Below are 26,802 nucleotides of genomic sequence, written 5' to 3'. Positions count from 1 at the left end.
CAATTCTTTGTAAGAGATCATCGAGAAAAGGTACAAAATTAACAAGTCGAGGGAAAAGCTATAGATGATGATGATGATTTAACTATTAAGAAGCAAGATGATCCCAATTGTTTAATCGTTCGTACTTGACAATGGGGAAAATGTGCAAACTTAATCAAAAGCTAAAGAGGCCGGCTCAAAGAACTCGCAGAATGGACGATTATTATTAAGAAATGAAGATGTTGATGATTAGACATTAGAGCATACAACTCGGAGGTTTGAACCGTGAAGTCCAAGACAGACCAGCTTGAATGCAACATTATGTGAATCATATATAAATTTATAATAAGCATGCAATTTAGAAGAAAGAAAACTAAAATGTATTTTAAGTACTACTAGTGTAGATTTTGAAGCAAATATAGTTTATTTATTTGGGTTTATTTGGGTAATTTGTTTGAAATGCTTATTTTGAAAATTTAAATTATAATTTTTAGATCATATTTGATTGAATTTTAAGAATTTTAATGCTAAAATCTCCCAAGTAAGTTTAGTTTAAGTAGAAATCCATAAACTAAAGATTTACAAGTAACATTCATTTGTTATACATATAGAAGTATAGTCTAATCCATTGAAGAAAATCAGTTTAAAATTTTCAACACATATTTCATTTTATGTGTTTCCTATTTTTTCTAGTACCTTGGTTTGAAAAAGCCCACATGTTGTGGATGTTAGTCTGTTAGATAAGCTTATTGTTACAAACTCTTTACGAATGTAAATACTCATCAAAAACAGAGAAGCTTAGAATGTTATCTTTGAATGCTATGTGGTGATGCTCGGCGGTGGTAGTCTCAGGGGCGAATCCAGGTTATTAATTAAGTGGGTGCACTACTGATTACAAAATGGAAAAAATCACAAGGTGGTTTCGAATTCGGGTCTGATATGGGTGCACAACACCACTTTTCCACCTGCTTTAACTGAATTTTTATGTTATTCTATATGAATACAACATTATAAATAAATATTATGGATGCAGGATGCACAGGCCCCCATAGTGGGTAACCTGGCTTCGCCCACTGTGGTCCAGCACCGATTCGTGTCACAAATCCTTTCATCTTGCGTGTTTCACTAAGACACGTCGCTCCTTTTTTTGATCTTGTCCTTGTCGATAAAATGAGTAGAATAGCAATTCTACTTTTTTTTTTTAAATAAAGTTCAGGTCAAACTCATTGTATAAACTAGGACTGGAACTTTTATCCGATATTCGGATTCGATCCGAGATTCGGATTTGATCCAAAATTTGATCCGGATCCGATCCGAAAATCCGGATATCCGGAATGGCCGAATCCGGATCCGGATAGTAAAATGTTGGATCCGTCAAAATCGGATCCGGATCTGGATATCTTTATTTTTTAGTTCGGATATCTGGATCCGTAAGTTTTACTAATAACTATTTCAAAAATAGTAATATCTATATATAAAAATTAATTTTATTTAATATATTTTCATTTTTATAATAGTATATATAAATTGTATATAAATTTTGTAATATTATACATAGAAATAACTAAAAATATTACATATTTTTTTGTTTTTAAATTATTTTTAATATTTTATATATATTAGTATTATTTTTTATTTATTTTAATGATTCAAATTCGGATCCGGATATCCGCCAGATATTACAATTTTTAGAAGGATATCCGACATCCGGATATCCGAGAATCCCGGATCCGGATAAGGATAGTAAAATTATAGATCCGCCGGATAAGAATCCGAATCCGAATACCTTAAAATTGTCCGGATACCCGATCCGTCCCAGACCTAGTATAAACCCACTAAAGATATATTATTACATCACTCTCTTTTATCTTCCCCGACAAATGATTTGGGGATACTTCTAAGGGCAAATCTCTAAAATAGCACCTTTCTAACTTTATATCACAAAAATAGCACTCAAAAACTAAAATGACCAAAATAGCACCTTTCTAAGTTTATCCTTTGAAAATTTTATTTTTTATTTTTCAAAATTTGAAATCTTATTCCCAAAACCTCATTTCTCAACTCTAAACCCTAAACCCTAAACTCTAAACCCTAAACCCTAAACCCTAAACTCTAAACCCTAAACCCTAAACTCTAAACCCTAAACCCTAAATCCTAAACCCCACCATTTAACTCTAAACCCTAAGTTTCTGACTTTTGATAAAACATTAAGTGCTATTTTTGTGACTTTTGACCTTGAGTGCTAGTTTGGAAACAAAAACTTGATTTAGCGCTATTTTTGTCTTTTTCTCTACTTCTAAACCCAAACTGCAATTTACGATTGTTCTTCTGCAAAATCCAGTCCAAAAATTCAACCTAGTGACAGTGAATTCGAGGTAAGAAATGATGAAAACATAATAGTTGTTCTGCAATTTGTAAAATCGACATTGATGAAGTTCTGGTAGATTGTTGTTTCATCTCGATCGTTCATCTGGTGAATGTGACATTATCTCTGGCTAAGTTCTAGAACTGTATTTAGTTTCTGGATGCAATCGAACTTTTGTTTGGAGTTTTGGTTGGTTCTAGAATGTTTGTGTTTAATTTTAATGTCTTTCTCACAGAGCGTCCGTAAGGGAACATACTCCTTCATGAAGGGTGGTGTAACCATTTCTAGGCGCGTTAAGCGATCGACGACCACACTTGATCGAAACTCATTGACGCTTCCTGTTGAGGTTGTTACAGAGATACTCTCAAGGTTGCCGTCAAAGTCTATAGCGAGATGTCGTTGCGTATGCAAGCTCTGGTCCTCCGTGATTCGCAGTCAAGATTTCACAGAGCTGTTCTTGACCAAATCTAGTGCTCGTAGCCCTCAGCTTCTTTTCGCATGCGAAGGTCGCAGCGAGATACACTTCTTCTCGTCGCCTCAGCCTGAAAATCCGGAAGACAACTCGTATGTCGTTGCCACCAATCATATTGCACGTTCCCCACGTTACTATAAACTGTTTGGTTGTACCAATGGCTTCTTCTGTTATGGAGCTGAACGGATCTTGAAGGGGTGGCATAAACGATTGCTTGACATGGTGATATGTAACCCCAGCACAGGACAGTCCTTGACCTTACCAAGATTGAACTCAAAGTGGAGCTCTGGAGTGGAAAGCTATCTTGGATATGACCCCATTGCGAAACAGTTCAAGGTGTTGTCTGTATGTGATGATGGTAAGGAGTTCCATGTTCTGACATTAGGAACCAAGAAACTGTCGTGGAGGGTGGTCGAATGTTGCATACGACATTATTCTTCTGGTAAGTGGATATGCATCAGTGGCGTTTTGTACTATATAGCTAAAAAAATCAGATATTCGGTGGAATCTATGGTAGTTTGTTTTGATTTGAGGACTGAGAAGTTCAGCTTTGTGAACCTCTTGCAGCGTTTCAATAGATCTCATTCAACAACTCTGACAAACTACAATGGCAGATTAGGTTTTCTTATGTCGTCGGAAGATTATTATGTTACTCGATCATGTAAAAGATTTGAGCTGTGGGTTCTTCGAGACGTTGCAAAACATGAGTGGTCCAGGCATGTTTACGTATTACCACCAGTTTGGAAGGGTGTAGTTGAGGATAGATTGGATATTGCTGGAATGGTTGGTGTAAATGAAATTGTTTTGACCCCCTGTTTCCAAAGAGTGTCTTCCTGTGTCATCTACTACAATGTCAAGAGCAAGACGATCAGAGAAGTTGGAATCCAAGGAATGGAGGCGTTTCAGGGTAAGAGGCTAAACACCTACCTCAACTATCTTGAGAATGTGAAGTTTCTTTAAGCATTTCAAGCGTAGTTTTCATTTTATTTTCTAGCGTCTTAGTTTGAAAATCAACCTCTTGTAGAAGATTCAACCAGGGGATGAGAGACAATCTTCTTGTTACAAATGCTGTAAATAGTTAAATATTAATCCAAAACTGAGAAGCTTTTGAATGTCTATCTTTCAGTGCTGTGATAGAGAGAGTATGATTTTCTAGATCCATGAAATGAGAAAAATTAGGCATGGACATTTGGGATCCCAGTCGGGTTTCGGTTTTGTCTAATCGGGTCTCGATTTTTCGGGTTTATCAAAATCAGCTTCATTCGGGTTATATGGAAGCTCGGTTCGGTTCTAATGGGTTTGGGTTGGGGTTAGTAAATCTTCAAAGAACAGATACAATTCGATGTATTTTCGGGTTTGAATCCCAATCGGTTCTTTGGTTTTAAAATACTTGGTTTATATTTATTTTGTAACCGAAACATAAGTAAAATCGATTCTTTGGTTTTAAAATACTTGATTTATACCTATTTTGTAACTAAAATATAAGTAAAATCGATTCAAAAATAAGAAAGGAACATCAAACATGATTATTCAGAATCAAACGAAAAGTAAACATAGTTATTGATAGAAAGAAAACTAAAAATGAAAGCATAAAACTAAAACAAAGTTCTCATGACATATGACACGAGAAACATCATTCATCGAAAACAAAACTAAAATCTAAAACTTTCAAGTTTTAACCGCCACTTTCAACCATCAATGTTCATGTAATAGATATTATTTTAGATGTTCAATAACATCTTATTGTATTTTGGATACATATTAGGAGTTGAGATCATGTTTGGTACAAGTTCGGTCTATTCGCCCACCAAATGTTACTAGTTTGTCCAGAGCATTGTAGTTTTTAATAAAATTCAAGTCAGACCCATCGTAAACCCATAATTTTTAATATTGTGTAAGCCCACAAAAGGCCCATATAAAATTACTTCACTCTTTTATCATTCCCGACAAATGATTTTGGGGATAGTTCTAAACGCTAACTGCGATTTACGATTGATCTACTGCAAATCCAGTCCAAAAATTCAACCTAGTGACAGTGAATTCGAGGTAAGAAATGATGAAAACATTAATGTGCCTCATGTTCGTTCTTCTGCAATTTGTAAAATCGACATTGATCGTTTATCTGGTAGAATCTGGGGCTAAGTTCTCAACTGTATTTTGTTTCAGGGTAGTAAGAAAAGTTCTAAAAGTATCTCGCTATGAAGAGGCAGAAGGGGGGTCTAACTATTTCTCAGCGCGTTACGCGATCGACGACCAGACTTGATCGAAACTCACTGACGCTTCCTGTTGAGGTTGTTACAGAGATATTCTTGAGGCTGCCGTTGAAGTCTATAGCGACATGTCGTTGCGTATGCAAGCTCTGGTCCTCCTTGCTTCGCAGTCAAGATTTCACAGACTCATTCTTGACCAAATCTTGCGCTCGCCCTCGGCTTCTTTTCGCCTGCCATGATCACAACGAGATTCACTTCCTATTGTCATCTCAGCTTAATCATCCGAAACACAACTCGTATGTTGTAGCCACCAATCATATTGCACGTTCCCCAGGTTACTATAAACTATTTGGTTGTACCAACGGCTTCTTCTGTTATGGAGCTAAGCAAGGCAAGAACAAATCAGTGATTGTCACGGTGATATGTAACCCCAGCACAGGACAGTCCTTGATATTACCAAGATTGAACTCGAAAGAGAAGTATAGGGTGGAAAGCTATCTTGGATATGACCCCATTGTCAAAGAGTTCAAGGTATTGTCTGTATGTGATGATGGTAAGGAGCACCATGTTCTGACATTAGGAACCAAGAAACAATCATGGAGGTTGGTCGAATGTTGCATCCCACACTGTTCTTCAAGTAAGTGGATATGCATCAGTGGCGTTTTGTACTATATAGCTGCAGAACCTAGGTCTTCTTCACGGGAATCTATGGTAGTTTGTTTTGATTTGAGGTCTGAGAAGTTCAGCTCTGTGAAACTCTTGGGAGGTTTCAATAAAGCACTGCCTCTTTCAGCAACTATGATAAACTACAATGGCAGATTAGGTTTGCTTACTTGTTATGTTTTTCAAACATGTAAACGTTTTAAGCTGTGGGTTCTTCGAGGTGCTGCAAAACATGAGTGGTCCAAGCGTGTATACGTATTACCACCTTCGTGGAAGGATTTGGTTACGGGGCCCATGTACATCGCTGGAATGGTTGGTACCAAAGAAATCGTCTTCTCCCCGCTCTACCAAATAGTGCCTTCCTATGTCATCTACTTCAATGTCAAGAGCAAGACGATCAGAAAAGTTGGAATCCAAGGAATGGAAGCGTTTCAGGGTGAGATGATAAACACCTATCTCAACTATGTTGAGAATGTGGAGCTTCTTTAAGCATTTTTATAAGTGAGAGACAAAGTGTAGTATTCATTTGGAGTGTGTTTCTTAGTTAAAAAATCTAACTCTTGTAGAAGATTCAACAAGGGTATGATAGACAATCTTCTTGTTACAAAATGATGTAATAGAGAGAGCACAAGTTTGCTTAAGCTTGCCAGAGAATGATGTTTGTCCAGACCCTTGTAGATGATATGATAAATCACAAGTTGTATATCTATTTCTTGTGCTGTTTTGGTTTGTGTGGAGTAGAATCTTGAGTTACATTCTTTGAGTGTCTTATCCATACGTCAAAACTTTGTAAGAGATCATCGAGAGAAGGTACAAAATTAAGAAGTTGAAGGAAGAGCTATAGATGATGATGATGATGATGATGATGATGATTCAACTATTAAGAAGCTTGATCCAAACTGAGATGTTTATTCTTGTTAAGACAGACCAGCTTGAAATGCAACAGTATGGGGAATCACAAATTTATAATAAGCATGTAATTTAGGAAAAAATAAAATAAAATGTATTTTATGTAGGGTTAATTTTAAAGAAAATACAAATTATTTATTTGCATTATTTGTTTGAAGTGCTAATTTTGGAAATTTTAAATGTAATGTTTACATCACATTTTATTGAATTTAAGGAATTTTAATGCTAAAATCTTTGACTAAGTTTGGTTTATGTAAAAATCTTTAAACTAAAAATTTACAGGTAACATCGATTTGTTTTACGGATAACGTAGACGTTTAATCTAATCAGTTAAATAAACTCAGCTAAAAGTTTTCAAGTTAATTATAGTACATGAGAATTTTACCCAAATCAAACTTAATTGAAAAGTTTAAACATTAAAAATGATTTGAGTTTAAATACTCAACAATACTAATATATTAACTGTGATTAATTATTTAATTAAATTTTATTACTTAGAAATAAGTTTGAACCGTTTGTATGAAAGACACTGCAAACAAGTTTTCTAGTTTTTGTTACAAAGAAAAATAACCGTTAGAACTGAGAAAACATGAAGATAAATTTAAGAATAAAAATAACCTTTACTTTCATCATGGACACTCTTTTTTTAGGTATAAGAACAGCGAGAAACTTTATACCGAAAGCCCCTTTCTCTATTTCTTCGTAACTCTTCCGTCTTTCTAAAACGAACGATACGAACTCAGCCATGACATCACGGCGCGCTACACGATCGATGGCGTCACTTCATGGGAACTCATTGCCGGTTCCTGACGAGCTCGCTATGGAGATATTCTCGAGGCTGCCGTCGAAGGCGATGGCGAGATGTCGTTGCGCATGCAAGCTCTGGTCCTCCATGCTTCGCCGTCAAGATTTCACAGAGCTTTTCTTGACCAAATCTTGTGCTCGCCCTCAGCTCCTTTTCGCCTGCGAAGATCGCAGCGTCAGTAAGTATATCTTCATCTCGTCGCCTCAGCCTGAAAATCCGGAAGAGAACTCGTATGTTGTCGCCTCCAATAATCTTGCGTGTTTCCCACGTTCCTATGAGTTATTTGGTTGTACGAATGGCTTCTTGTGTTATGGAGCTAAGCCGATCTTGGAGGGGAGGATAAATCCAGCGTATGTCCCGGTGATATGTAACCCTAGCACGGGACAGTCTTTGATCTTACCAACATTGAAGTCGAGGATGAGGTTTGGAATCGAAAGCTATCTTGGATATGAGCCCATTGCGAAAGAGTTCAAGGCGTTGTCAATGGAAAGCTCGTATGTAAGTGGTCACTCTGTGAGGCACCAAGTTCTGACATTAGGAACCAAGAAACTGACATGGAGGTTGGTCGAGTGTTGCGTGCCACATTCTTCTTCTCGTAAGTGGATATGCATCAGAGGTGTTCTTTACTACACAGCGGCAGCAAACAGTTCGTCCGTGAAGTCTATGGTCGTTTGTTTTGATTTGAGGACTGAGAAGTTCAGCTTTGTGAAGTTCATGGAAACCTCTAGTAAAGCAATGCCTGGTTCAACAACTCTAGTAAACTACGATGGGAAACTAGGTTTGCTTATGTCTGGAGATTCTCATGCTGTTACTCGAGCAACTACAAGTTTTGAGCTGTGGGTTCTGCTTGACGCTGGAAAACACGAGTGGAGCAATCATGTCTACGTATTACCACCTTCGTGGGAGGATGTAGTTTCCAGAAACATGCGCATTGCTGGAATGGTTGGTGTAAATGAAATCGTCTTGGCCCCCTGGTTCCAAAGAGTGCCTTCTTATGTCATCTACTTCAACGTGGAGAGAAAGACGATCACAAAAGTTGGAATCCAAGGACCAGAAGCGTTTATGGGTAAGATGTTCTACACCTATCTCAACCATGTTGAGAATGTGAAGCTTCTTTAAGTAAGAGATGAGTAGTTCGAAAATCCACCTCTTGTGGAAGTTTCAACAAGTGGTTGATAGATAATCTTCTTGTTACAAACTCTTTAAAAATGTATATACTAATCCAAAATAGAGAAGTTTAGAATGTGATCTTTCAGTGCTGTGATAGAGAGAGTAAGAGTAAATGAGCAGAATGTTACTAGTTTGCCCGGACCCTTGTAGAAGATATGATAAATCACAAGTTGTACATTTGACTTTTTGTGCCGTTTTGGATTGTATCAAGCAGAATCTGAGTTACATTCTTCGAGTGTTTATCACAAGCCAAAAATTTGCAAGAGAAAAGGTACAAAATTAAGAAGTTGAAGGAAGACCTATAGATAATGATGATGATTCAACTATTAAGAAGCTTGATCCAAACTTATATGTTTATTCTTGTTATATAACTCTTCCAAGTAAACGTTCAAATCACTATGATGGAGTTATGGAAAGCATAATGAATTTACTTGTAACCATTTTGCTGAAAGCAACGTAAAAGGAACAGAATATGATTATGGTTGCACGTTTAAGAAGCTTAAGAAGATTAGAAGACTTTTGAAAAACAAGGGCCGTTAGATGTATGCCCATGATAATGGTCCCCACGGCTGCTTTTGACAGTAGCTCAAACCAAAAGAAGAAACTTGAGTCGCACGTTTTTCTTCTATTCGAGAAGAAGAAGAAGATGATGACTTTCTGGCTGGTGAGGTCTCCAAGTTTTATCTTTATCTCTTTAGGAATCCTGTCTTATAACAGCCTTTTTTGTTCCGTGCCTTGACTTTTCCTCTTAAACAATTCGTTTCTTTGTAGGAAATTTTCCGTTTGTAGCTTATATTCCTCAGAGAACCTGAAGGTTGCTGAAATAGAGAGAAACATTATCACACTGTTGAACTGATTCTTGTCGTGGGTAAAGCTTTGTCTTTTTGTTCTTACTCTTTTACCTACCGGCTCTGTTTGGCTTCCTTGTTATCTTTGATGAAAGAGTTTTTCTTGTTCTACACGTCAAAACTGTAAACCTTACCTTGATTCATTTTTCTCTCTGGTTCTTGACTAGGTAAGATGATCAGTCACTGTTATTCTCATCCTCAATGCTGAAGAGACACTAGATTTAAAAAAAAAAGAAAGAAAAGAGAGATGGTCCTATAGTTCAGACACAAACAATCTGAACTGTTAGTTTGATTGCCTTGTCTCCATGGGACTACGCATTGACAAATCCGTTGCTATAACGGTACTGATTGTAGCCACTCTGATGGTTCAAGTGAGATGCCAAAGGCCTAAAGTGATAAACCTCGGTGCTGTTTTCACTTTTGATTCCGTTATCGGAAGAGCTGCAAAAGTAGCTCTCGAGGCAGCTGTCTCTGATGTGAACGCTGACACAAGCCTTCTCCAAGAAACAGAGCTACGTCTTTTTGTGGAGGACTCTTCTTGCAATGTCTTTCATGGATCCTTCGCAGGTACCATGATTGTTCTTCTTCTTCAGAACACTTGTGCTCATCAGTTATGTTATGGCACATCAGTGCCGTTATGGGTTCAAACAGGGCCAGCTCAACAAGATGAGGGCCCTGGGACAATTTTTTTTAGATCCAATAGTTAATAAATTTTAATAATATTGCTAAATTATTACTAAAAAAATATATAATTTTTAACAGATAATTAAAGTTATTAGTTTTGTTTATTAGTGTTTTAAATTTTTTAAATCTTAGATAATATTTTGCCTAAATTCAACACCGTAAATACTCATTTTGTTTCATAATATTTAATGTTATGACTAAAACACATAAATTAAGAAATTTACTTTTTCTTTAAAGTTATCATTAAAAATATAAACTATAACCAATCATAAAAAGAACACTAAAATACCATTGGAACAATTTTCAATAAAATTAAAATGAGCATTAAAATGTCAAAACATCAAAAAAATTTGAAACATTAAAAACCTTCTAAAACATTATGTATTATGAAACGTACGAAGTATAAGAATCAAGCCCGACTCTGGCCTTGTGCTGAAGGTGCATTTGCACAAGATCCATTTCATATTTTGTTTAGGATACTCATTAAAAATAAAAAATTTGTATGAACAAATGGGCCTAAATTTTTTTGTTTCAGTGATAAGAATGCAGGTGGGCCGTGGGTGGATGCATTGTTTGTCTTCCCCCTGAGCCAAACCTAGTTCGAAATGGGAATACTACACACAACATAATAAACCTCTTTGCCGGCGTCGGGTCCTTCTCCCCGTCTCTTGTTTCTTCCTGCTCTGGTCCTATATCTTTTCGTCGCTTTTGGTTACGGATTCCGTCTTCTCGCCGTCTCCTACGGCTCGCGTCCTATGTTTCTCGAAGCTCCTCACACCAGATCTGTTCGCCTCCTTGTACGAGTAGAGTCAACGCTTGGGTCTCAGACGAATCCTCCTCTGCTCACTGCCGCCATCGTCCTTCCTTCTTCAATCCTCGGCGCCGCTCCTCCATGTGGAAACACAACCACCGGATCTACTCATCCAGGGCTTGGGCTCGCCGGATCTTGAGGTTTGTGTAGATCTAAAGCGCTTTCACCATTCCTCGCCACCTTCACCTTCAATGAGACTCCACCATACTGCATTAAAACTCTTTCAATTTGGAGTCCAAATTCGTCCACCATCCCCATCTCCAACCGCTGTCTCTCACCAACCCTCGTCTATTGCCTTGCTGGTCTTGGTCCCGTCGTGTATCCTGTCTTCGTAACAGCGCCGGCTCACCAAAGACTCAACGGAGACAACCTTTCCAAAAAAAATCTATTGAAATCTCCGGCAAAACAAATGCTCTTCCCATCACGACTCCCCCAACGTCCTTACCCAGAAGTTTACAAGAGACATCTGTCAACCGGATTTTTGAGCCCCACCGGACGTAGAGAGGCTGAGACGTTTTCAGAGAACGGCATCGGCGAATCTCTCAAACACAAAACCCTAATCTGCACTCTCTTGGGTAACTCATGGGCTTGGGCTTTGTTACATCAGTTGGGCCACATATATATTTTGAGAGGTTCTGGGCCCCTAAGATTTTACGTGATCTTCATCTCTAAATTCAGACTTCTCAGGTCTTATTTGCTTTTGGTTCTCTTAGAGATTCACATAGTCTTTTCGGAAAGCTTTCTCGGTGGCTCCAATTGTAGGCATCAAAAGCCTCAATTTCACGGCTCCATCCGACAACTCCCTCCGACTTTGGAAGCAATTATGCTCGACTCAGTGTTGAATTCATCAATGGAATCGGAGATGAAAAGAGTTTCAACCGACTTATCATTTTGCTTACCGAACTGTTTGCTTCTCGGAACACTTGAGATTCACCTAGTCTCCCGGGACATCGTAGACGGTATTAGAGCTGTCCTCTTTCGTTTGACGGGTAACTTAGTCTCTATTGGCTTCCCACCCCTCTTCCAACCCCTTTCACTAGGGTATTTCAACGTCTTTACAGACTATTTGAAGTTCTTCCGAACTGTGGTTTCAAGGATTCAAGTGAAGATTATCCGCGGATCTCTCTACTTCGAGCTAGCCTCTCCTTGCAACACTTCTATCCCTTGTTTTACGGCTTTGTTGTCTTTGTTTTTTACTTTACCGTCGAGCATACCTCCGGTTGTAATCGCTGAAACATTTTAGATTTGATTTAATGAATTTGTGTTACAAAAAAAGTTCAAGTGGTTGTTAATTTGTTATTTTGCAGCGTTTGAAGTGCTTGGGAAAGAAGTGGTGGCTATCATCGGTCCTATCTCATCCTCCATCGCTCATACATTATCAGACATTGCAAAAGGGCTCAAGTTCCCCCTCGTCTCATTCGCAGCAACTGATCCAACACTCTCCGCCCTCCAGTTCCCCTTCTTTCTCCGGACCACACCTGATGACGCCCACCAAATGTCCGCCCTTGTGGAACTCATCGATTTCCACGGATGGAAAGAGGTGATATCTGTTTACTCAGATGACGAGCTCGGAAGAAACGGAGTTTCTGCTCTTGATGATGAGCTTGACAAGAAAAGATTCAGAATCTCCTATAAAGTGCCGCTCTCATTACACGCTGATGAAAACTCCGTCACTGATGCTTTGAACAGATCCAAGTCCCTTGGTCCTAGAGTCTACATCCTTCATTTTGGTCCTGACCCTTTGCTCAGAATCTTTACCATAGCGCAGAAGCTGAAGATGATGACACGTGAATACGTGTGGCTCGCCACAGACTGGCTCTCAGTTACCTTAGATTCCTCTTTGAGTGGGGAAGATACTTTTAAACGTCTTGAAGGAGTAGTGGGGCTTCGTCAATACATACCAGAATCCATAAAGATGCGCCAACTAAAGAGGAACAGGTCAATGAATGCCTACGCGTTCCATGCATATGATACGGTGTGGATGATTGCATACGGCATCGAGAAAATGTTGAATGAGGGAGTCAAGATAACATTCTCTCACTCCAAGAAGTTAACTCACGCACAAGGACATAAACTTCACCTGGAGAAAGTCAAAATATTCAACAGAGGGGAGGTACTACTTGAGAAGCTTCTGAAGGTTAACTTCACCGGTTTGGCCGGTCAAGTTCGGTTTGGTTCTTCTGGTCGAAATGTCACTGGCTGTGACTACGAAATCATCAATGTGGACAGAACAGGCGTTCACACTGTGGGTTTCTGGTCGAAAAATGGTGGTTTTTCAGTTGGTAACATAACATGGCCTGGTGGTGGCAGTGAAAAGCCACGTGGATGGGTCATTGATTCCGAAAATCCACTGAAGATTGTTGTCCCTAAAAGAGTTAGTTTTGTCGAGTTTGTGACTGAAGACAGGAACACTAGTACCCATCATATCAAAGGCTTATGTATTGACATCTTCATTGAAGCATTGAAGTTACTCCCTTACAATGTTCCTTACAAGTTTGAGTCATTTGGGGATGGCCATTCAAGTCCTAATTACAGCAAGATTATTCAAATGGTATCGGATGGCGTAAGTATCCACTTAAAAAATTGTACAAAAGCTTCAGAGATCATTGAACATTTCTTAGAGTAACTTTCAGGTATACGATGCAGCAGTTGGAGATATTACAATAGTCCCAACCCGGTCCAAACTAGTAGATTTCTCGCAGCCATATGCTTCCACAGGCCTTGTGGTGGTGATTCCAAACGTCTACGATGGGACTTGGATCTTTCTGAGACCCTTCACCACTCAGCTATGGTGCGTTGTTCTAGCTTCATTTCTCTGTATTGGCGTTGTCATTTGGATCCTCGAACATCGCGTCAATGAAGATTTCAGAGGGCCACCACGAAGACAAATCATCACGATGATCTTGTAAGTTCAGCTCGTAGCATTCACTGAATTAGATAGTTCATTCTTGGAGTTTTCTCTGACATTTCTGCTCTGTTTTTTTTTTCTTGCAGTTTCAGCTTTTCCACTCTCTTTAAGAGAAATCGTAAGTAGCCGCAGTCTCATCATACACAAAAGTTGATAGTGTTACATTTTCGGATCTGTCTGATACATACTTGACTACCCCTGGGTATTTTGAATATTTTCGGGTATTTTGGACGTAGTTTGGGGGACAGGGATCTAGAAGATCCAATTAGTGTGTTAGCTATCTTTGGTTTGGTTCGGATATTGATTCTAATATCCGGAAAATATAAAAAAAATCAGTTCCCATTTAGTTCCGGTTCGGTTATTTCCGATAATTCACGTAAATTAGTTAGCTATTTTAGATAAAATATTGAGTAATTAGGATGGTTACGATAGACAATTCAGATTATTTTGGATTTTTTAGATATAAATATCTTAATATTTTGGATAATTTCGGATAGTTCGGATATTTTTAATAATTATTTTTTTAAAGCACTTTCGGATATTTTTTTTTTTATTCAGTTAAGTTATATGTATAAATAATTAATATTTTTATATATTTGAGTATCCTTTTTGTTCTTGGTGTCCTGGTAACAGTTCCTTTATTTTTTTGCTAGGGCTATACTTGACTCTAGTTTTTTGCGTTCTGTCAACAGATGAAGATACGATAAGCAATCTAGCGAGACTAGTGATGATTTTTTGGCTCTTCCTATTGATGGTTCTAATCGCGAGCTACAAAGCGGAAGTCAGCTCAATCCTCACAGTTCAACAGCTTCCCTCTGCCATTACCGGCATCGACAGCTTGCGAGCAAGTGAGTTGCCTATCGGTTACCAGTCTGGGACGTTCACTTTCGAGTACTTAACCTACAGTCTTGGCATGGCTCGGTCTAGACTGGTCCCACTTGACTCGATTGAGGAGTATGAAAGGGCTCTAAAGCTAGGGCCAAACGCTTTGGGAGGCGTAGCTGCTATTGTTGACGAGCTCCCTTACATTGAACTGTTCTTAGCGGAACGGACTGGTTTCAAAATTGTCGGAGAGCCGTTTATGAACCGCGGTTGGGGATTTGTGAGTACAATTTTGCGTGTTTTGTCTTGTTATAATGAGAAGAGTTTGAGGTTTTGTTTCTTGTTTCTTGTTTTTAAAAGGCGTTTAAGAGAGATTCTCCACTGGCTATAGACATGTCAACAGCGATCTTGAATCTCACTGAGACGAGAAAGCAGAAAAGGATTCTGAAGAAATGGCTATGCAAGAAGAGCTGCGGAGAGAAGTCAGATTGGAACCAACCAGAGCCAAACCAGTTTCATCTCAAGAGCTTCGAAGGGTTGTACCTTTTCTGCGTTGCGATCACTGTCTCTGCGTTCTTGGTGTTTGTTCTCAGGATGATACGCCAGTTCGTGCGGTACAGAAGGAGTGAGAGGATAAGCTTGACGCCACGAGCTTCTTTGTCGTCTTCTCCTACGACGACGCGTTTATGGGGATTTATGTTGGGTTTCGTGGAGTTTGTGGATGAGAAAGAAGAAGCCACTAGGAGTGATGATGACTCTAACAACAACCCATCTCAAGTTGTGGAACTTCAAGGTGATTCTGAGGTACGATAAAGTTGATGAGTAGACTCCACTTTGTAGAAAGGCAAGTTGTATTGTAATTACATATGAGCTAACATGTAAGCAAGATCACAAAAAAAAAAGATCAATGAAATAAAACACACATAAACACTGAAATAAAACACACAAAAAACATCAGCGAAACAAAAACACATAAACAAAATCATCAAGACCACAAAAAAAAAGATCAAAAGCCATCAGAGAAAGTTCAAAAAAACATATTTGAAACACAAATAGAGAAAATGAGTTGATAAGGTTCCAACAATAACAATGAAACAAAAACACAAATAACAATGGTCTTAGCAAAAGTTCACAAGGAAGTAAAATTCAACAGAAAAACCCAGCATGGCTTCTTCTCAGGTTCTTCTTGACTCTTCCCACTGATTGACTCCTCTGCATCCCCTTTAAAGAAATAAAAAAGTCACGTTGCAGGCATCAATGGTTTTAAGTTTCTTTACTGAAATGAGTTCAGTGATGTACCTTTCAAACTGTCTGCTGACTAAAGTAAGCTCTGATCTTATGCGCGGTTTTTAAAATCAGATTTTCAGTGGTTGCAAGAGAGCTAAAAGACAGCCTAGCCGACGGATCTTTTTCAGCCAGAACCTGAAAGGCAGCACTCACGAGTGACCCTCCTTCTCTTCCAGGCTGAGCCGTACCATCAGGAAGAATAGCAAAACCCATTGGAAGTAGTGACACATTGCCAGGGTCACCTCCCATGAGAACATTCTCTGTCAATGTTACATCAAGAGGTGCATAGATCACAAATGAAGCGGTTGGGTCAGTAGAGGTCTCTTGGATCATCATCATCTTTTTCTGGCTAGTGTTTGGGGTCTGTATAACCAGAAACACATTAGTCACATATCAAAGACCAAACAGAATCAAAAATAAACTAAACAGAGAGTAACTTTTATACCCGGAGTAAAGATACACAGTTCCTACTGTCTCTCCCATTTCCAATCTGTGACATCAACTGCAAATCTTCCCCTCCAGTTGTGATAACATCCCACTGCAGATAACATTTTAAAACATGTTATATATATCAAGAAAGAAATCAAAACAAAGAGAAGTTATTGTTCCAAAAAAGGTACTAACATTGGTTCGATTCTTGGCATCTCTAAGGAAGTCAAAGACAGTCTTAGGAGGAACCAGTAGCCAAAACGAAGTAGATGCATAGAGAATGACCCCTACAGGCCTTCCTGGATCATTCAAGCTCTTTCGAGTCATCGCTCTGACAGTATTTCCTCCATTACCAGACAATCTAAACCATATATCTCCATTTGAAGTAGCCACTCCAGAGAGGAAGCTTCTTGTCATCCTCTCAGCTATCTTCAGAAGGCTCTGCTTTGCATTGTTCGTTATCACTGCACCATTCCACAAAAAAACTCACAAAATGGTTAAGGAAAAAGGAGAGAAAGAGTTTATCACTTAGAAGCAATGTTTGTGATTGCGTAAGATCATAGGGAGTAGCAAATACTTATTAGACCATCCGGTTCTATGGATGGAACATTTGGAGACATGATGTAGGCTAAACGCTCGCACTGGCGCTCCAATGTTTCAACCCAACGTTCAGCACTTAAAGCTTGACCAGAGCTGATTAAGGACTTATACAAGGGGTGTACTTCTCTGTCATCTACCTCCACATGCTCAACCCAAGTAACCTTTTTCAAAACCAAAATGATAACCATTTAAATTTGTTTACACACAAAACTAACTCTGCGGAATTTCAACTGAGCTGAACAAAAAAATTCGGTTTTCAGTTTGGTTATGGTTTCGAGATTGATTTAATTTAAATATTTTGAAAATACTTCAGATTCAGTTTTAAGTTAGTTTGATTTTTTCTTAAAAATGAATTATCCAAAATTGACCAAAATAACCTAATTAAACTACCCGAAAAAATATATAACCGAATTAACCAATATTGTCCATTTTAGAAAAATATAAATTGAAATTTAACCGAAACAAAAATTTTGGTTATTTTCGGTAAAATACTAAAATTTTGAAAACTGAAATTTACCAAAACCAAACAAAAATTTCGGTTTAATTTGGTGAGATTGTGGCGAAAATATCTGACCCAAATAAACCAAAGAAACAAAAAACGCATAAACCGCATGGCTACACATAGGGGCTGGACAAAAAACCCGGATCCGAAGAACCGAACCGAACCTGATCCGAAAAAGTAGTACAAAACCCGAACCGAAATTGATTAAATATCTGAACGGGTTCAAAATTTTGGTATCTAAAGAACCGAAACCGAACCCGACCCGAACTGAAGTATCTCGGGTACCCGAATGTAACCGAAATAGATTTATATACCTAAATATATTACTTATTTTTAGATTTAATATATATTAAAAACATCCAAAATATATAAGATACTTTAAAGTTATCTAAAATACTTGAAAATATACATAAATAGTTAAAAGTAAATGTCTAAAATAGCTAAAATATATTCAAAACACCAAAATGCTTGAAATATCTATTTATTTTCTATCTAAATATTTAAATCAAACCAATTTATATGTTAATTTTAGGTATTTTGACATTTATTATACAAATTTATATGTAATATATTATTTTGATTTATAGATTTTGAGAAATTTTAAGCATATAATGAATATTAAAGTTTTAAAAATAATTTAAATGGGTTATCCGAACCCGAACCGAACCCACAAAGATCCGAACCGAACCCGAACCGAAATTTAGAAATACCCGAATGGGGCTGAAATCTTTAAACCCAAAAACCCGAAACCCGATTAGATCCGAACCGAACCCGAACGGGTACCCGAACGCCCATCCCTAGCTACACAAAACACATAACAAGACAATTAACCACAAAGTCTAGTAGTACCTTGCAGAATCCATTTTCAATTTGCTGAATCAAACATCCAGAGGGCCGTCTCCGACATTTAAGTTCAAGGTTTGGAAAGAGATGGTCGATAGAAACATCGACCACCGCCCATATACCGTCACCTTGCTGCTTACAGTAGCGGACGAAGTAGCATTCTCGGGTTGAGACTACTGGCGAAAGAACTTGGTATTCAGCAGTCATCTGTGTAGTGATAACAACAATAGTATTAGTTATGTTGATAGTATTGTTCTTATTTTAGAACTCTTCTTGAACTTGTACATATATTATATTGGAATAAAATTGAAAGATCTACCAGATGGAACGCTCCGTCAAAGTTTCCTTGGACTCCAGTCAAGATAGCGTCATGACTCATGGCTCTAGCAACCATTCTAGCAAACATGTTCGACCAAAGATTCTGTGAAAATACACGTTAGTTAATAACAACACCTTGTAGACACTATTAACGTATGTATGTTGTTGACAAGGGAACATTTAATTAACTTACCACATCCATTAAACTTTGAACAATGTCTAGATGGTTCATGAACGCGATTGAGGTTGCCTTGGATGCCTCGGTTCTAAGCCCATTCAGTATAGGCCCGAGTCCGTTCCGAAATATTCTTGTGTGTTCATTCAAGTTTAAAGCTAAGCTCGTGCCATTAGCTCCTATGTCCCACAGCGGTTCATCCAGTCGAGCCATCGCCATTAGCTCCTTCATGGCTAACTCTGCTAACTCTATGATCAACGGCTTATCGACATCTTTCACTCTAAGTGCTGACCCCGGGAGGTTTCCGATACTTCCATAGACTTCTCTTCTATTAGATGCTATCTCTTCCGAAGGTCGAGCTGGAACAGGAGGAGTAAGGGTATAGTTCATTACAGGCTTGCCTGTACACTTGGGCATCACCAAAGATAATTGACGGATCTAGCACCCCAAAAGACAAAAAAAAAGAAGTTGAAAATTAGATTTGAATTGATTTTTATATGTATGAACTAATTACATAGCCTACTGATATGCTGTATGAATTGATTTTTATATGTATGAACTTCCAAATCTATATATTGGCAACCAAAAAAATTGTATAAGAATCTATGAGTTTCACCATGTTGATTTCAGTGCTACGTTGTGAAATGGTTATGAGACTAATTAATCATATATGTTAGTCTCCGGTGTATGCCTAGCATTTTAAGTTAAAAATACATTATAAAGGTGCATGGCTCACTTATTCATCTTCTAGTACACATAGTACGTACGTACCTCTTCAGCTAACTTAGTATTTTCGAGGAGAAGATGATGTTCCTCGAAAGACATTTCACCAATTGCGGTTTTACCTCCACACCTATGACATATGGCCTTAGCAATAGATGCTCGACATTGGTGGTTTTCGGCTCTAAGCCTATCGTTCTCTGCCCGAAGTTGTGAGTTCTCATGGCGTTCTTGATGATTCTGCCAAAAAAAAAAAAGACCAAGCCGAGTGGTTATATATATATTTAGAATGGATGAGTAACAAAGACAACGAAGTTTTTGGTTTTTAAGTGAGTTAAGAATTAATTTAGTAAAAGAAGTAATCATGAATCTTGATTGCGTTCGTGCAACCCTCACACCACCGTATAAGCGCGATTTATGTCACATTTGTGTTGCGCGCGCAATTAGACATTTAATTTGAAAAACCTTATGCATAATACATGTGTTGCATTTATATTCTCTCGCATTATGTCAACACTACATATGTATAGATAACCATCAATATATATTTATCTACCATGAATCAGAACCAACTATAATTTTTGTCAAAATATTAAATATGTGATAACTGATGATACATTTTTTGACATACATATACCTTTATTTGGGTGCGTTTGTTCTGGAACCAGAATTTGATCTGATGATGGTCTAATCCCAGCTGACGGCTAAGCTCTTTCCTTTGCGTGTCATCTGGATGAGGACACTCTTTGAAGAAACTATTCAACAAAGAAACAAGACAAAAATGAAAGTTAAAGTTTTGTAGTTATATACAATAAGACAAAAATGAAAGTTAAGGAATAATTACTTTTCCATTTCCTGGATTTGATGTTTGGTGTGACGATGATAACGTTTTCTCTTACTAGGACGTGCTGGATCTTGATGATCGCTTCCATCTTCTTGATTCTCACTTGTATTAGCACTGTCTATTTCCTCATCCCCCAAAACAATACCACCATTAATGTCATTGTTGGTGGTGGTGGTGTTGTTTCCGTTGTTGTTGTTGTTGTTGTTGTTGTTGTTATCACCGTCTCCAATATTGTTGTTCATCTCCACTGGTACCATGTTGGGCTGAGACATTTTTGCTATTTTTTCTTTGGATAATCTGGAAGATCTTTAGAGTTTCAAAAACTATCAGTACTAGAGATTAAACTCAAATAAGATAAATGATAATTTTAACTCATAATATCCAGAAATTAGGGTTTACTAGAAAAGTTTATTTCGTTTCCCTTAGTATCTAGACAAACTCTTGCCCACATACACTGAATTCGTTACAAGAAAAAGTTAGCTTCTCCAAGTCAACTACTTTTCTTTCTCTCCTTTTTCTTCTTCTTAAAGATCTTATAAATAAAAGAGTAATATAAGAAATTCAGGATGACGGTATTTGTAATGAAAGGACCTACCAATTGAAATTAAGGACACAAAAACGCATAACACCGCAACCAGCATATTAACAAAGAATCAACATAAATTGACTTTCATAGACAGAAACAAATGAAACCAAATATATATTGAAAAAAAATTAAGATTATAAAAAGGATAAATCTTCTTAGAGACTGATTAAAAATCGTAGTATCAAGCCGATCAAAAGAATACTGAACATGTTTTGTTTTTACAGTAAATTTATTTTGAAGGTTCCTCAGTTTACAGAGATATAAATTGAAAAAGGAGAAAATCTAAATAAAACAAAGAGAAAGAGAAAGGGAAAAGAATACAAAAAGATAAGTGGTGGATTCTTTTCTCAAACAGTTAATGTAGGCAGCCAAATTAATAATGGTGTAGTTTAGAGTCTTTAGACCCTTTCCTAATCGATATAAATATTCTATTAATCTAGATTGATTATTATTTTATTTTATAAAAAATTTAAAATATAAAAAAAAATCTTAATACAGATGTGACATCATACAATTAATTATTTATAGTTCAATTATATCAATAATAAAATCATTTAGTAAAAGTAAATCACTTATTAATTAATTTCAAAGATTATATTAATAGCGCGTGAAATTTGAAATGCTGGAAAACAACATAGCACAAAATTTGAAATACTGAAAAAAAACATTTTGTTCTTTTGTTTTGAAAATATCATTTATTTTTTATCAATAAATGTATATGATTAATTACTAAGACCGGTACTAACACATCCTTTAATTATGTATGTAATATCATATATTTATCTTATATCAGTTACAATATAATAGAAACTATAGATTATTCGTAAATAAATCTAAACCTTCAGTCCAATCTGATTAGAAGCATACAAAATTTTGAACATTGAGTATTTTTTTAATTAATCACTAGATCTCGATCCGCGCAACCGCGTGAGTTTTTTGTTTTAATTTATTTTTATATAAATATTTTGTTTTTAATTCTAAATTGGTATATATTATAATATATATGTGTCTATCAATTTTTAAAACATAATAAATTTACAGTATATTTTTTCATTGAATAGATTGTTTCAAACTTTCAGTTGTATTAGTATCTTCTTATATATATATATTTTCGGATTAATATTTCATTATTAAAATCGTAACTATATATGTAAAGATTAGTAAAATATTATTTTATTGTTATATTCAAAGATATTGTAATATTTCGCAAATTTAGAAAGTGTTTAAGAAATTAAACTTTTCGCTTCATAGATTTATATTATCGAGTAAATAATTAAATATTTAGTTTTTGTTTAGTTTTTAAAATAAACTATATAGCTTAAAATTTGTTTTCATTGGTTTAAGGTAGTAAAGATTAATCATTGTTAGATAATATGTTTTTTTTATTTAAAAAAAAATCTTTATAATTTGAAAAGTTAACATCGATAAATATTTAAATATTTAACATATGAAGGTATATTATTACAATATTAAATTATATTTATTTAATTTATACTATCTATAAATCCAATGGATCATCTATTGTTTAAATCCAATTATTGATAGCCCAATAAAAATTTATGGTAAGCCCAAAATTTAAATGATAAAATTAGAGATTAAATGTTACATGACTTTCTAGGAATATGTAAGGTCTATTTTTTTAAAAATCACACATGAATCAAAGTTGTCGCATCTGTTTTAATATATAAGATGTATATATATTATGGATTAATTGGACGACCACCTAAAAAGATCCGACTATAACTATGTAAGAATTTAAGGAAATTGAAAAATATTTTAAAATTTTTCGAATATATTTTTCATTAATTGTTTATGTATATGTAGTCAGATCTTTCCCGGTGGAGATCAAACTATGTAAGATACATAAATAATTTTACACACATACATAGTGTATATAAACGTCATGCATGAAAACATAAATTGAAAAGGATAAGTAAGATTATGAGAATCCAACGATACCTTTATGGTTCCTTTGTTAGCTTCGTTTCTCACTCCAGCTTTGTCTAATCACTCTCTTTCTATAAACGAGAAAAAAATATAAATCTATAAACAAATATGATACGGTCCAGATAACAGTATAAATAAGAATCATGTCATCATTTGATGTATCATTTATGTATATGGACATGATAGATAATTAAATAAGTTATTGATGATTGATGATTATGTACTTTACCATAAAATGAATGGTTCAATAAATTTAACCATGATTAGTGAGAAAGTTAGTGAATATGAATGGTTCAATAAATTTAACCATGCTTAATGAGAAAGTTAATGAATATTACAAATGTACGTTGTCGATGAAGAATAGGCAATGAGTTTGGTCGGAAAACCGTTTGTGGTTTTACGAAGCGGTTTAGAGGCGTACGTTCAAAGGAGAGAGTTAATGAAAGTGTTGGAGAGAGGATTAGTGAGTGTGCTATTGAATTTAATGGTGATATATATATATATATTGTGAGAGGCAGACGCACTCTTAGTCTATATCTACCCTACACGCTCGACGAAAAGAAAACAGAAGAAAAGAGAGAGAGAAAGGGACAGTATGACTTTTTCACAGTTTCTATCCTTGGCACAATATAGTAGACAACTAAATTTAGTTTCTTACCATTAGAAGAAAAATGTTATTAAGATATTCTTCTTTACATTTTAATGTGTAATCTATTTTTGTTATTTAAACTTTTCATTTTAAGAAATAAAAAATTCAATGGTAGGACCTAGGACTATGCGTATATCTGTAAGAAAAAATCACATTATTTAAATTTGTTTCAAAATCTAAATTTGTTTTACCTAAAATACACAATCAATCTTATTTATAATACTAATACAAGAGATAAACTTTTCTCAAATGATTCTTTCAACAATATATACATTTTCTTAAATTTTAAATTACTTTTGCGATTGTTTGGTCTCAGATTAACTTACATATTCAAGATTGGTTCATTTATATATGTTACATATATATGTTATCATATATCTTGTTAATAACAAATTAAAATTTGGGTCAATGGTGGAATTTTTTTTATTAGTATTGACTGGACCATCATTTATTACTTAAATGAATAAAAATGATCGGAATAAGAAACAAAATGGAAAATATAAAACGATATTCTTACTAATTTGATCGATTACAAAAATCATATAAAAAAGTTATAGTCAATAAAAGAATAGGAAATTATTTGATTGATTACCAATTTGATCATTTATTCAAAAAATAAAATGATCGGAATAAGAAACAAGATGGAAAATCTGAAACTGTATTCGTACTAATTTGATCGATCACAAATATCTTTTTAAGTCAATAAAAGAAAAGTAACATTTATTCTTAAATTTTAAATTACTTGTGCGATTGTTTGGTCTCAGATTAACTTACATATTCAAGATTGGTTCATTTATATATGTAACATATGTATGTTATCATATATCTTGTTAATAACAAATTAAAATTTGGGTCAATGGTGGAAATTTGGTTTATTAGTATAGACTGGACCATCATTTATTAATTAAAGAATAAAAATGATCGAAATAAGAAAAAAATTGGAAAATTTAAAGCGATATTCTTACTAATTTGATTGATTACAAAAATCTTATAAAAAGGTTATAATCAATAAAAGAATAGGGAATTATTTGATTGATTACCAATTTGATCATTTATTCAAAAAATAAAATGATCGGAATAAGAAACAAGATGGAAAATCTAAAACGGTATTCTTACTAATTTCATCGATCACAAATATCTTTTTAAGTCAATAAAAGAAAAAAAAATGTAACATTTATTTTGGAAACCTCGTCAAATATCATTACAAGTAGTCTTTAGTCAAATATTTTATTACCAAGTTACTAAATCAAATGAATTTGACCAGACTAATAATCATGTTTTAAAAAAATAATGAAAATTATTGATTAACTAAATATACAATCAAATTTTAAGACTGCCTAGTGTGTAAGGTTTAGTTTGTTTGCAGAAATTATATTTGTATAATTAGCCGGCCCTGGCATCTAGCCCTGGGACGGATCCGGATATCCGGGAATTTTAGGGTATCCGGATCCGGATCCGGATCCGTCGGATCCGTGGATTTAATATCCGGATCCGGATTCGTGGTTTCCAGATATCCGGGTTTCGGATATCCGTCTCGATATTCTATTATCCGCGGATATCCGGATCCGGATCCGTCAAAATAATTAAAAATATTTTTTTAACAAAAAATACTAATTTTTTAATATAATACATAAATTAAATATTTATAAATATATTTATATATGTTTATAATATTGTAAAAACTAAAATATAATATTATAAGATTAATTCATGTATAAATATTAATATATCGAATATAAATATTAATAAAATTTAAAAATTTAATGTATTTTAAAAATACGGATCCGGATATCCGGACCTAAAAATTAAGATATCCGGATCCGGATTCGGTTTGCACGGATCCAAGATTTTACTATCCGGATTCGGATCCGGGCACCCCGGATATCCTATTTTCGGAGCGGATCTCGGATAATAAGTTCCAGGCCTGGCATCAAGTTGCTTTCGCCCATTAATTTTATAAATAAAATTCGACCTTATAATCAAGGGTTTTCTGCAAAAAAACCCTCAATGTGGTTTTTTTTTGCAAATTAATCCGCGAACTCAAAAACCCACGGGTCAACCCTCCAAGTGCCAGTCAAACCGCAATATAACCCTCGGCCGTATTTATGTGTATTTGACTGTGTATAATTTTAACATTTTTTCAATACTAGGGCGTTTTGGCGCTAATTTTTTAATGAAAAAAATTTGTTGAACTCGTGGTTTCAAATTTGAACCTTAAATACCATGTGCATGCTATATAACCATCTCGGCCAACAAATATATTTGTTTACTTAACAAACGCAATTATATAGATTTCTAAAACGAAATGACCTTGTTTTTCTCGGACATGGGAGCTTGCGTAAATGCACAATGAAGGTGGAGTTCAACAAATTTTTTTCATTAAAAAATTAGCGCCAAAACGACCTAGTATTGAAAAAATGTTAAAATTATACACAGTCAAATACACATAAATATAGCCGAGGGTTATATTGCGGTTTGACTGGCACTTGGAGGGTTGACCCGTGGGTTTTTGAGTTCGCGGATTAATTTGCAAAAAAAAATCACATTGAGGGTTTTTTTGCAGAAAACCCTATAATCAACATATTCCCTTTAGTATAGTGGCAATGCTCACTAAACTTGCCTTTTTCAACTCATGGGTTCGACCATCAGTGGTTACAGATCTGGCCACATTGTTTTTTTTCTTCCGGTCTTAAATATTCTAGGACAGGCTCTGTGTATAAACCATATTGTAAGTTAGTTTACTCCGAATTCAACATCCAGTTACAATATATTTGGGTTGTTTAAATATATGGTCGGAAAAAATCTCAGTTACTTCAAATTGAATATCTGTTTTTTACTAAAATCCTTACAAGAAGTTCTAAATCCCCAAAATCTCGAATCTATCTCTGGTGTCAATATATTACTTATAAGCTAAAATTGTTTCGAAGCCACGAAATAACTATAGGTGTGATTGGCAATTGTCGTAGATGCTTTCCACATGCATAATTATATTTACGGTTCTAAATCTACACCAATTTTTATTTGTATTTTTTTAAAGCTCACAACCCTTTTTTAAAAATCTACAGCATTTCTTTAAACTCATGTCTTTATAATTGTTCTCTCGAGACAAATACCTATAACTCAAATTTAAAGACTTTTAAAAATTAAAAATCTAAAGCCAAAGCAAAAAAAAAATCACACCTATATTTCTACAACCAAAAATGAAATCACAGCTCTTACCAATCAAACCCTATATCAAGCTTTTACCAATCAAACC

General features: G+C 35.5%; 4 protein-coding genes and 1 pseudogene across 6 annotated transcripts; 4 read left to right on the top strand and 1 right to left on the bottom strand.

The window, feature by feature from the left end:
* The first annotated feature begins 2,230 nt into the window (after positions 1-2,230).
* Positions 2,231-3,934, top strand: LOC106427616 (F-box protein DOR-like). The gene is made up of 2 exons (XM_013868336.3): positions 2,231-2,354; positions 2,580-3,934. Exon 2 carries the CDS (start codon positions 2,607-2,609, stop codon positions 3,774-3,776), a length of 1,170 nt encoding a protein of 389 aa, XP_013723790.1. The 5' UTR covers positions 2,231-2,354; positions 2,580-2,606; the 3' UTR covers positions 3,777-3,934.
* Positions 3,935-4,751: 817 nt separating this feature from the next.
* LOC106447081 lies at positions 4,752-6,398 on the top strand (annotated as a pseudogene).
* A 208-nt stretch (positions 6,399-6,606) lies between these two features.
* On the top strand, positions 6,607-8,758 carry LOC106370586 (F-box protein DOR-like). The gene has a single exon (XM_013810589.3). The coding sequence runs from the start codon at positions 7,344-7,346 to the stop codon at positions 8,520-8,522; it is 1,179 nt and encodes a 392-aa protein (XP_013666043.2). The 5' UTR covers positions 6,607-7,343; the 3' UTR covers positions 8,523-8,758.
* Positions 8,759-9,438: 680 nt separating this feature from the next.
* Positions 9,439-15,980, top strand: LOC106427615 (glutamate receptor 3.7-like). 2 transcript variants are annotated; one of them, XM_048756533.1, is made up of 6 exons: positions 9,439-9,988; positions 12,224-13,479; positions 13,550-13,821; positions 13,911-13,942; positions 14,517-14,926; positions 15,007-15,980. In XM_048756533.1, the coding sequence occupies exons 1-6, from the start codon at positions 9,727-9,729 to the stop codon at positions 15,457-15,459; spliced, it is 2,685 nt and encodes an 894-aa protein (XP_048612490.1). In that variant the 5' UTR covers positions 9,439-9,726; the 3' UTR covers positions 15,460-15,980. The 2 variants fall into 2 exon arrangements, with proteins under 2 accessions (XP_048612490.1, XP_048612491.1); XM_048756534.1 differs by having other exon boundaries at positions 9,753-9,988; positions 10,641-13,479.
* LOC106427665 (homeobox-leucine zipper protein HDG2-like) lies at positions 15,594-24,165 on the bottom strand. Of its 2 annotated transcripts, XM_048756535.1 has the most exons (12): positions 23,236-24,165; positions 22,910-22,968; positions 20,365-20,670; positions 20,158-20,275; positions 19,572-19,760; positions 18,819-19,238; positions 18,627-18,728; positions 18,314-18,514; positions 16,940-17,123; positions 16,558-16,826; positions 16,379-16,471; positions 15,594-16,296 (listed from the first exon to the last, which is right to left on the bottom strand). In XM_048756535.1, exons 3-12 carry the CDS (start codon positions 20,634-20,636, stop codon positions 15,949-15,951), a joined length of 2,196 nt encoding a protein of 731 aa, XP_048612492.1. In that variant the 5' UTR covers positions 20,637-20,670; positions 22,910-22,968; positions 23,236-24,165; the 3' UTR covers positions 15,594-15,948. The 2 variants fall into 2 exon arrangements, with proteins under 2 accessions (XP_048612492.1, XP_022557106.2); XM_022701385.2 differs by lacking the exons at positions 22,910-22,968; positions 23,236-24,165 and having other exon boundaries at positions 20,365-21,864.
* Between the last annotated feature and the right edge of the window lie 2,637 nt (positions 24,166-26,802).

This window comes from Brassica napus, chromosome C4 (assembly GCF_020379485.1).
Source record: "Brassica napus cultivar Da-Ae chromosome C4, Da-Ae, whole genome shotgun sequence".
In the NCBI taxonomy this organism is placed as follows: domain Eukaryota; kingdom Viridiplantae; phylum Streptophyta; class Magnoliopsida; order Brassicales; family Brassicaceae; genus Brassica; species Brassica napus.
Note: the sequence above shows the minus strand (reverse complement) of the source record. Positions and strands in the feature narration are given on the sequence as shown.